The sequence below is a fragment of the Mustela erminea genome, chromosome 1 (assembly GCF_009829155.1).
Source record: "Mustela erminea isolate mMusErm1 chromosome 1, mMusErm1.Pri, whole genome shotgun sequence".
NCBI lineage: Eukaryota > Metazoa > Chordata > Mammalia > Carnivora > Mustelidae > Mustela > Mustela erminea.
The window spans coordinates 65,063,973-65,076,148 of NC_045614.1; the positions used below are offsets into that span (position 1 = coordinate 65,063,973).

The 12,176-nt window shown below is 40.6% G+C and overlaps 1 protein-coding gene across 18 annotated transcripts in view; it reads right to left on the reverse strand.

Moving 5' to 3' along the window:
* Nucleotides 1-210: 210 nt before the first annotated feature.
* The window catches only part of ARPP21 (cAMP regulated phosphoprotein 21), a 153,399-nt gene continuing 141,433 nt past the window's right edge, over nt 211-12,176 (reverse strand). For 10 of the 18 annotated variants that reach the window (XM_032359453.1, XM_032360513.1, XM_032360305.1 and 7 more), the window contains 2 exons: nt 1,823-1,971; nt 381-638 (listed from right to left, as the gene is read on the reverse strand). In XM_032359453.1, the coding sequence (XP_032215344.1) occupies nt 381-638; nt 1,823-1,971 (407 nt within the window). Of the gene's footprint in view, nt 639-1,822; nt 1,972-12,176 lie in introns of all 18 variants that reach the window. The other 8 variants (XM_032360057.1, XM_032360448.1, XM_032359848.1 and 5 more) reach the window with 1 other exon arrangement.

A 12,176-nucleotide genomic window follows, 5' to 3' on the forward strand; every position in this document is an offset into this window, starting at 1 on the left:
ATAATTTTTAAATACTTTTAGCATCACAAACTCAACACAAAGTACAAAACTAATAATCCAAATTAGGGATATTATAATCTACACAGTGGTATTCAGTGGTAGGAGAAAATCTTACCTTGATGAATTCATGTCACTAGCTAAGCTATAAAGGCATACCTAGCAGACATGACAGAAATATGCACCATTAACCAGCTAATGTGTGTATTAGTCTTTGTTTTTTTGTTTGTTTGTCTGTTTGTTTTTGTTTTTTTTACAGAATACCAGCAGCAATCATTTGAGTGTTGAGTGAATACTTAAGTCCTCAGCCAGTCTCCCACCTTGCTCCTCTTCCCTTAAAGGCCATGAGTAAGATCACAAGAAATGTACCACAGCCAAAGCACTCAGAATTTGACCTGCCACCCGGTGTTGCTCATAGTTGCACAGTTTGTCCTGCAGCTAGCCGACATCACGGGGACAGAGCTGGAGGGGCAGTGTGGACCAATCAGCCTAAGGTTGTTCTGAGGGGTCGGCGGTGTGACATTACAGTAAACAGGCATTCCAGTGGCTGGGAGTGACCCTTGACCTGCCTGGTTAGGTAGCATGATTGGCTGTTGGTATGACTGCTGGGGCAGTCCTTGAGAACCCTGGGTCATTGGCACCTGCAGAAGACACAAGAGAGAGCCCTTCATGAAGAGGTTTTGTGTGCCTGTCCTGTGAGCTACTGTGTGGTCAGGAAAAATACTCAAGCGTTTGGGTCAGACCTAACTGGTCACCTATCCCAGTGTTCCCTTGTATCAGCTGTTTTACCTTGGGCAAGTCACTCAACCTCTCTGATTGCCTAGACTGTCCGCATAATGACACCTATGCCAAAAGCCACTGAAAGATTGCAAGCCTGATGTACAGTGCTGGGACACGTGTGGTGATAGCTCACAAGGTGTTAGTCCTGAGCTTCCTTCCTTCCTTTCCCCTTACACATTGGGGACTGAAGTCTGGACAGCTGGCTCAGAATTTCTGTTTGGAAAGCGATACTTCCATTGCGGTTCCATGCACACTAAGCAGCAGGAGCCAGACAGCAAAGGGAGCTTTTGTCCCAGGCACCTGACTCGGTCTCAACCTGCAGGTTTAAAGAATATCTAATGTGGACCTGGAGGTAGAAATTGAGGCAATGGGTGCAAAGATTATCAGAGGAGGAGGGCAGAGGATCAGGATTTTATTTTGTGCTGTTTTGTTTCTTTGTTTGAGGGCCAGAAGTAGCTGGTGCAGCTAAATTTAACGGTCAAAGTTTTTCACTAATCCTTCACTTCCACTTCCAGTGTGTCTCATAATGTAAATCACAAAAAGATGCATGGCATTTTTTAAGTACCCAGTATGGGTTGAGTCTAGAAAATAAGGTTGGTGTAGGACCTATCCATGCCCTTTGAACAAATCCGAGATGCCATTTAAACATCTCTTTTAACTTAAAATTGTGGTAAAATGAAGTTATGGAGGCTGCGTACAAAAATGAGTGGAAATTTGTCTTGAGGGCTTTTTCCTGATGAACAAAATTCTACTGGAAGAGCCAAAGGCTTCATGAATAAATCGTTATAGGCTGCAGATTCTTCTTCCATAAAGAGAAGTTTATATAGAGCCACATTTAGCATGACATTCAAAAGCCACAGTAGTTAGAGAAGCATACCTGTCCCATTTTCTACTTAAAATCTTAATTCAAAGTCAACCATCAACAGGGGCTGGGCATAGCACCCACCACCCCACTAACCACCCAACACGGGACATACTCACAGCCTCCACTTTGGCCAGTGCTACTTTCTAAACCTTCTAAATTTTCCAAGCTGCTGATGTGCACCTGATAAGAAGACATTGCTGGGTAGGAGACCATCACGCTTTGCACCGGAGCTCCTGGCTGGTTGCTCATCACGCTCTGACTCTGGGGTGGCTGCTGCACTCCTATGAGGCCTTGGAACCCCTGTTGACCAGACAAGACTGGCTGGTAACCTGCAAAGAAAAAAACCACCTTTTGAACTGGTTGCACCAGGAAGAGCACAAGTGATATTTCATGGGGTAAGAGCCCTTGTTCCCTAGTCAACCTTCAGACATCTCGCTCTCCATATAGGCAATGTGTTATCCAAATGATTATTTCCTAAGAATGCGGTTTTTTGCTCTAAGAGTGGACAAGAGTAGGAAGTCACAAAATTTGCTGGTATTTGCATGCTTATGCAGAATGGTCCAATGAACACGTTGTGACAATGGTAGATGGTTTTATGGCACAAACACCATAACCTCTATTCGTATTTTATAGCTATCAATTATGTTTCTCATGATTTATTGTGTGCTTTGTTTCAATGATATTTGGAGTTTCACAAAATTTTTTTTTCTAATTAAATTGACTCATTCTTTTACTATCTCACCTTTCTGCACAAACTCATTCTACCCACAGATCATCAAACTGCCTAATAACTTTCTATTTTCCATGTTTTGGTGAATAAAATGATTCACTACCCTGACTAATTCAATGTCCATGATCTTGGACAAAATGCAGCAACAAGAGAAAAATATGGCATGCTTCTATTCTGCTCCAACTCCAGCTCCCGGGAGAACATTCCGGTAAAGCACTCTAATAAGTGATCATGTACATACAATAGATAATACAGAATATAGCACTCAAAAAATTTTATCCATCATATCCTTCTGAGAAGGTCAGTTGCTCTGGTTTCTTCTCTTTCTTTCTTTCTTTTTTTTTTTTTTTTTTTTTTTTGAAGTGGATCATGATTTATCTGTTGTAATTATTTTAATCCCCACCCCAAGTGGTTTCAAATGCATTCTTAAAGGAAGTGAACTATTATTATAAATTTTGGGAAGAAAGTTATGATTTAGGTGAAAATGATGTGGTGGTAGGAAAATGAAACAGATTCACTTTATGATATAAAATAGTCGTTCCAGATCTCATATTATTAACAGTACTGACTACTTCAGAGAAAGTAGAACTGCTATGTTAATACAATTCTCTGAGAGAAAATTTTGAAATCCTAGATTTTAAAAAAGATTTTATTTATTTATTTGAGTGAGAGAGAGTGCGTGATCCCAGGACCCTGGGATTATAACCTGAGCCAAAGGCAGACACTAAACTGACTAAGTCATCCAGGTGTCCCTTTTCTTTAACACAAACACTAACCTAATGTTTTACAACTAGATTTTAAAAATTGAAACCCAGTGTAAAAAATTCCTAATCAATACATGTTTTTTTTTTAAGATTTTTATTTATTTAAGAGAGAGAGAATGTGAGCAAGAGAGAGAGGAGGGGGAAGAGAGACTCTAAAGCAGACTATGCTGAACACAGAGCCCAACACAGGGCTCGGTCTCACCAGTGTGAGATCATGACCTGATTGGAAGCCAAGAGTCAGACGCTTAACTGACTAAGCCACTCAGGCACCCCCCAATTCTTAATAAATTACTTGGTTTCTGAGTGCATGTAAGAGTTTTAACTTTAGAATGAAGACAGGTAAAATTATAGTCTTTGCAGAGGAAAATATCTTACTCTCCTTTGGCATACATAAAACCACCTTTACTCATCTGAAGAATGTCATGGAGACAATGGCTTGCAAAGAGTTACTGAGTTAGAAGATCAGCTCCGTTGGCCAAACTAGATAGAAATAAGGTACAATCCTTTGGAACACCTAAGAGAGGAGGCTGGGGAAAAGCCAAGCTGGGAGGCCTGACCTGTGCCTGCCACTGGGTGGGACAAGTGTGGAATTTAGAAAATCACCCTTTGATCTTCTTTTCATATCGCATTATTTTGTGTTCACAGTAGTCACCCTACTTCAGTTCCATAGTGGTTTTAACTTATCGAGAGATTATAATCAAGAGTAATGACCACCTCCCCTCCATCTACTTTGTGCCCATGGTACACAGTCAAAGCCCTCCCTGGACATGCTCTGTAGGCCCATGTATGACTAAGAGTATTAGCTCAGAGGGCTGCATACCTAGAAGGTTTACAGTTACATAGCCAGGAAAACCCACCAGACAGGAACAAGAAATTGGGACAAAGGCCATGTCATGGTCCACACTATCTCCCAGAATGCCTCATATACAGAGGCACTTGGCAGAAAATTATTTTAACATTGCAGATATACCTCATTTTCTTGAGCTTTGCTTTAACAGGCTTTGTAGATACTGAACTTTTTTACAAATGGAAGGTTTGCAGCAACCCTGCTTCAAACGAGTCTATCAGCACCATTTTTCAATGGCATTTTCTCACTTTAGGTCTCTGTGTCACATTTTGTAATTCTCACAGCATTTTAAATGTTTTCATTATTTGTTATGGTGATCTGTGAACAGTGTTTGTAAGTCACAGAAAGCTAAGTTGATGGCTAGTATATTTTAGCGCTCTCTCTCTCTCTCTCTCTCTCTCTATATATATATATATATATTTATATAATTTATCTTGCCCGGCATGGAGCCCAACATGGGCCTCAATCTCATGACCCTGATATTGAGATGTGAGATGAGATCAAGAGCCAGATGCTCCACTGACCGAGCAACTCAGGCACCCCATCAATAAGTATTTTTTTAATTAAAGTACACAATTGCATTTTTAGACATGATTTAGACATAATTCTATGCTATACTTAATAGACTACAGTATAGTGTAAACATAACTTTTATATGTACTGAAAGCCAAAAAATTCATTTGACTCGCTTTATTGTGATAGTCACTTTATTGCAATGGTCTGGAAATGAACCCGCAGCATTTCTGAGGTTATGCTTGTCACTGCAAACAATTGTTTTCTATTATTTCCATTATCTAGAGATTCCACTCTAATTCATGTGTTTATTGGCCCTGAAAAAATTCTGTTGCTATTATGCTTTTATTATGACATGATTCCTAGCCCTATCAAATTTATGCTGGCAAGAATTGTTACACACACAAAAAAATAACTTGGTACGAATGTAGAAAATTCATCAGCAACAGTCTTTCCTACCATCTTATTCCACAGCAAAGAATCGGCAATGTGTGAACACACTTTGTAGCCCATGTAATGGTAAATACAATAGAGCCTTATTTCTGGCTGAAGAATCAAAACACAGGTTCAAAAATGAGGAATGTCTTTTAAAATTCTGACATATCTGGTCATAGAGTGAAAGCCCCATTGGTCTCAAGGGACCTTTTGCAGGACACACGTAACTAAGATGGGAACAAAAAGAGGGAAGGCATGGGCGCGGGGTGGGGGGAAGGGGGTGGTGGCAGGGAGAGGTGCAGGGGTCTTGCTTCTGGAGATCCTATATGTATTTGCTTACTGAATACTTCCATCCTCTCACAGAGTCATCCTCAAAATGTTCAAAACCAAACTGAGGTGGCCTATGAGAGATTCATTTATTACACCAACTCTAAACAAAAATTGTGGGGGGGGGGCGGATAGGTCTTCTGATAATGGAGCTGATTAGACATACAGAAATGGGCTGTCTTGATAGGACAAGGAAGAACAAGTCAAATAATATTCAAGAGGAGGAAAAAGCCTAAGGAGGCTGCATGGCCTCATCCCACTACAGGTGCAGACCTGAAGGTGCGAGGCAGCATTGTGGAGAGCGCTAGTGTTAGCAAGACATTGCAGTGGCTTCCTCCCCAGGCCTCTGCCCCAGGACTGGTGAATGTAAATATTGGCTAACAGCCCAGCAAAGAGCTACCAGCTCTGTCTGCACTGGGGTTCCCGTGGCAAAGGCACTTAGAGCGCATAAAGATTTCTGTGGGGAGTAAATAATGCTCTACAATCTCAAAAGGAAAACTTAAGTGAAAAGAATGCCCAATTTATATTCATGAATCCCATTCATTTCTCAATTCGATCCCCAGGCAAGAAATTTACACCTGGAAGGGTTTAATTGGAGGTGCCCATTTCTTTAAACTATGGTGGGCAGCAGAATGGTCTTTAAGACAGGAGGCTTTTTGGAATATGCATCTGAGCCCTGGTCCCAAAATAGACAAATGGAAAAGCGATAGTGGTGACCTGAAAATGAACTAGCAGCGTCTGCCCAGGACACAGCACACCCGAAGGCAGAAATGGCAGAGCCGGTGGCAACCTGCTTATCTCGTCTATTCAAATGAGAAATGTGTTCCAGTTAGTCAATTCTGAGCTGTAAAATGATCAGTTTTTCATATTTATTGAGGATTAGCAAGACAGAATGCATCTTACAAAACAGAAACAGCAACACTGTCTGCCCTGTAGGCTTGCTATGGAAATCATAAAGACATTAGCTATTTTTATTTCTTTTTCAGTCAAGATTAATTCAATTTTCAAGTCACATGCATCGTTTGTTTTCTGAAGGTAAAAGGGTTAGGAATGGACAAATGTCTCCTCGCAAATAAAAGCACGCACTCTCCTAAGATTGAGGGGTTATAAGATTTAAAATGTCTGAAAAATAAAATGAAATAAAATGTCTGGATCTTATCAATCTGAAAATTCAATAGTATTTCTACTAAAATACAACAGTTATCGAATACTCTTTGTAGTTTGAGGTTTATTCATTAATATTCTGTCAAGGAAATGGTTCTCTTGATAGAACACAATTATTAAAAATCAAAATGTAAATTGATTAGGGAATATAAATTGACGTGATTGTGAATGACCTTATTTTAGCCAGTGTTTGAATACTTTGTTACAGATCCAGCCTTTTGAAATGAATGAAATGACAAAGTAACAAACTGTATTTTCAAGTTTTTGTTGCCTCAGCTGCTATTGGTTACAGAGGTAAAGATGGGGAAATGACTAGTTAAGAGAGCAAATATCTCTAGAACAAATTAATGAGAAGCTAGCCAGTTCTCACTATCTCCCCCGGCCCGGCCAAGTGGTGTAATTTACATGTTGTGTTTATTAAGCAAAATATCCTTAATGTGCTGGGATGTCTTTACAAATATTAAAATTAATTTTAATTGATTTATTAATACAAAAATTGCTTATCTTGGCTGAACCAAGATACAAATATTTCTCTAAGTTCCTAAGGAACACACTAGCTGTCCATGAATCCAAATTCTGTTCTTTGCACATAGTTTTGACATGGACTTACAGTAGCTCAGCTGTGGCATGGCTGGTGAAGAATATGAAGAAAAACGCTTAATTCAGAACTGGCCTCTCCTGCTACTGAACTCTTAGCTTGTGTGTTGGACCATTTCCCAGTATCTTCCCAGTTCGGTTCCTCAGTTTCCTATCAATTCTTTACACTTTCATTTTCTTTGACGATCTTCCATTATAAACTAGCTAACTAGCTCGCTCTTTTGATCAGTTAGCCTATTCCAAACAGTGAATTAAAAGCTTTGATCTTTTATCACAACAGTCCTGGAAAAGAGTCACTATTATTAAATTTCTTTTACAGAAGAGAAAGCTGACACAGAGAGGTGTAGGGTTTTGTCAAGATCACAGGGCTCCTGGGAGGGAAAGCTTGAATTTTAGTTGTGGCTTTCTGACATCAGCAACCCTGCCTATTGCTATGTAGAAGGCATTCTTATAATTCTTACACCCTAACAATTCCTTTAGTGTGGCATCTATTCACTCAATGGTCGTTGATTGCATTCATTGTTTCTCAATAATTGAAATTAAGAGGACAAGACTTTTGATCCACAGTTTGCTGAAGGAGATCTTGTTGGTATAAAAGAAAGAAAATCAAAGTCTTCCCTGTCAAAACAAACTCATTCCACTCAATAACAGCTTTAAAGTCTTATTACTCAGATTAGGGGATACTAGACAGGCAGATGGCTTGGAATAGGCTCGGGGTGAGTCAAACAGACTCTAGTTCCATCATTTACTTTACTTTCTAATAAATTGACACTGTAGCTTTAAATTACTAAGACCATTTCCATTAATGGCTTTTTTCACAATCTTTGAAGACCTGTATACTTACTCTGGACTATTCCCTCAAAAATGATCTTAAGATATAAGGTAAAAGAAACTTGTGCCTACATTAAATATAAGGTTAATCATTGGACTGTTTTAGGCAGCTGGTTGCCTCTAGGAAAGTCACTTGGCCTTTGGAAACAAAACTAGTATTCATTGTTTTGAGAGGCAGAAATAGGTAAGAGAAAGGAAATACAGAGACTTTGCAAAATGACCTAGGATGTCAGATGAAGGCTTGGAGAAACCAAGACTTCCCAGGCCACTTGGAGATGACTATACTTCTTGGAATTTTAAGATGGCAATCATGCTTTCTAGTTCTGGGAAGCTATGACTTTCCTCCCAAGTGTTACTTGTAACTAGGTCATTGCTTCTAAGGGAATTCTTTTCAGCTTCCTCTACCTATATAGTACCTCGGTGTTCAAGTTGGCCTTGGGAAGAGAGTTTGGACATGCAGCATGGTACTGCTATGGAAAGAAGAACATTGTCTTCTGCTTTAACGAGACAGATTCAGCATAATAAATGCCTCTTGTCTATCATCCCACCCTCATGTGAGGGGGAAGATCACCTTAGCATCTTACCTTCAGGCCTCCGAGAACCAGAGGGTCGTCAGATACTAAGGAAGACACCACTAAGGAAGACACCTGATTCTGACCTTTGCAGATGCTGGCCTGTTCTAATCCAACACCCACATAGCAAATTCCAGGGGAGACAGTGTCGCTAAGTGGGCTCAACTTCGACAAACATTGTGTTCACCTTTTGAAGCACTTGCCTTTATGCCACACACTCTCCATTTATGTGACCTAAGCCCTAAGTAAGACCTTTTTTTTTCTTTTTCTTTTTTTTTTTTTTTTAAGATTTTGTTTATCTATTTGCAAGAGAGAGAGAGAAAGTGTGAGTGAGAGTGAGGGTGGGGAGAGCAGAGGGAGAAGCAGGCTCTCTGCTGAGCAGGGATCCTGATACAGGGCACAGTCCCAGAACCCTGGGATCATGACCCGAGCCAAAGGGAGGCGCCTAATGACTGAGCCACCCAAGTGCCCCATAAGTAAGACTTTTAAAACAGGAGAGCAATATAGACTAGATTGGAAGACTTTCTTTTTTTTATCCTTAAACATGTAGAAAAATTAAGATATGGGATAAAAATACCTAGTCTAGAAATCATAATCAGATACTCTTCTGTTCTTGTATATAAAGTGAAATAGCACAAAACGGTCCTAAGACTTCAAAAAGAGGAGTGTAAGGAACTGCTTTTTTTTTCTTCCTGTTAAAGCCCATCACAACTTCTTTGATCTTTGTGTATATGTCTGCCTCCACCTTATTTGCTGGCTGTTTCTGCAACGATCCTCTTCCTTTCCCTGTCATTTATTATTCTGGGGTGTTAATTTCATAGGCACATGATGCAGAATGACCTGCAGGGAGTCTGCACAGGAGCAGAGCTAACGTAGCACGAGTCCTGGCAAAGACCAGTCCATCCTAATGAATTCGAGGAAGGCTGTGACAGGCTCTAAGTGGAACTACGCTTCCCGAAGCAGTAGTTTTTCTTCACACTTGTTCTTTTGCTCATTAGCTTTCACACTGCACAGAGTGTAATTCTTAAAAGCCTCTTTCCCGTCCCCTGAGAACATCCATGCATGGGTCATTTTCTAATAGCAGTACACATCAGATGAACCAGCCTATTACTGGCAGCTCGGGGGCCTCATCACTGCAATTATACCATCCTGATCCATGTTATCACAACTACAAAGCTGGTTTTCTCTCTCTCTCTCTCTCTCTCACTCTGTTTCTTTTCTTTCTTTCTTTTCTTTTCCTTTTTTTTTTTTTAAATAAGGGCAAACATGAGAGACATTGTTGAATGACTAGAGGAATGAATCATGCACGGACTTTGAATGAACGCCTCTGAGAGAAGCTGCCCTGAATCCCATTTTAAATGGAAGAGGCTGTCATATTACTGAAGTGATTCTCTGAACTTTCCCAGCCCAGAGTTCTTCAGAGAGCCTCAACAACCCGGAGGGAGAAAAGCTGCATAAAAGACCCACAAACGTTTTACGTTCCTAGTGAAGATGTTGCACGACTGCATAGCTCAGGAGATAAAGTGGCGTTCCTGGATCCTTGCACCTTTGCCAGAATTAACGGTGGCTGTAAGACAGTCAGACTGGGCGACAGTGGAGGCTATGTGAGGGCCTCTTTCCCTAGAGAGGGCGGAGGCAAAGTCAAGGTTGGAAAGATCTCTAATTGCTGCCTGCATGATATGATCCCCTGGTGGGTATCTTCACTGATGAAATGCTGTTGATCAACTGGCTCAAACAGGATAATTGTGAGGTCGAATGCCATGAGGTTAATATCACTGTGATCAAATGACCATCACTGTCATTGGGCTACAGTATAACTTGGCCCTAGCCGAGCATTGTGAAACTAAGTGCTAGGAGCATAGATTCCATCTGTAGAAACCTACTCATCACTACAACTAGAACAACTAGTTCAAGGCAACCAATGGTGAATCAAAAGTGTCCCCTTTATATGTGATTTTTCCTAAGTCACTAAAGATAATAGTCTTTTTTCAATTCCAGACTGGCAGGATTCTTATCTGAACCTTATTCTAGTGGTACATTTAACCATAATATTGTTTTAGTAGCAGTCTTCTGGGAGTTAAGAGCTCTGATCTAGGGCAGAGACAATGAAGACCTGAACTAAAGCAGAAGAGATAGGAATTGAGCAAAGGGACAGATACTGAGAGATACTTGGGTTGTGAATTGTCAGAGAGTGGCGTCGAGGAGTTTTAGTGGTGTCACATGCTTGATGGACATGAACATGGATTAACTGACTACCACCATCATGAATATCAGTCATCCACTGGAAAACTGACTCTCTGAGAAACAAAAGCCCCAATTTGTAGTTCTTCCTGATTTCCCAGGTGTAAATATTCCCCCTCGTGGCCCATTTTGAGCTACAAACACCTTAACAATTAGCTGGGAAGGTTCCTGATTTTTAAACAATTTTTCTTATGGGCCAAAATGAGACAACACAGCAGAGTGGTACACCACTAACCTAAATTCAATGTTAAGCAATGAAATTTTCAGTTCAGTTCAGTTTCATCTTTTTTATCCTTCCTTCTAAAATCTTATTTACTGGGGCGCCTAGGTGGCTCAGCGGGTTAAAGCCTCTGCCTTCGGCTCAGGTCATGATCTCAGGGTCCTGGGATCGAGTCCCACATCGGGCTCTCTTCTCAGCAGGGAGCCTTCTTCCTCCTCTCTCTCTATGTCTGCCTCTCTGCCTACTTGTGAACTGTTTGTCAAATAAATAAATAAATAAAAATCTTAAAAAAAAATAAAATCTTATTTACTATTTGCTCTTTGACATTTGGCATAAGAACGATTATAAGAGCCATTCACAAAGCTTGGGTAAATGGTGGAGACCAGCATGGACAGAAACTTGCAGTACACTAGAATGGCTCTAGGATAAAAGCAGGTCTCAGATTCTAGCATCACTGACCGGGAGATTTACTTGTAGTATAAGTGATGAAATGGTGAGCACGTGATAGATGGCTTCCAGGAGAATATTGAGAAGACGAGTAGGTGTTTGCTAATGGGGGGTGGGTGAAGTGGGAAAAATCAGGATAAAGGAGGTAAAACATATGGAAGCAACATGTGAAAAGCCCAAAGATGTGGGGAATATGTTCAAGGATTATAAGTATGTAGAGGTTAGAAATGGGGAGAGTCAGGACAAGGGGAGAGAAAGGGGGCTGTGTTCAAATCCAAGGCAACCAATGGTGAATCAAAAGTGGGTCTTAAGCATTATTTATAAAACTGGAACTTAACCTTGAGAGATTTAGGATGTCATGTAAGGTGAATGATGAAATGATGGATGGCCTTTTCATGATGATTCTTCAGGAGTCACTTGGGGGTTACATACGTGGAGATAGGGAATCTCCTCCTGGAAGGCCATGGCAATCATCTATGGCAGAGACAATGAAGACATGCATTGCATTGATAAGAGCAGAGAGAATGGACACCTCAGAGAAATACTTAGCATGTGAACCATCAAACATAGGCATCTAGTTGCTGCAGGGAGGAGTGACAGAAAGGAAAAACCCAACTATCAATCTCAAGTCCTGGTTTGGTTAGGGGAGTTGACTGTAATGCCTTAACAATCAATAAAAGAGGGACAAGTAAGTGGAGATGAGCAGGGAACACATGAGCAAAAGGGGTCTAGAGCTCAGGCAATCAGCCTGTCTTAGGAGCGCACATTCAAGCAATCATCAGGACATAGTTGCTCTTGAAGACAGTATATTTATGAGTGAGTGCAGGCTGGGAAGACAAGATGGAG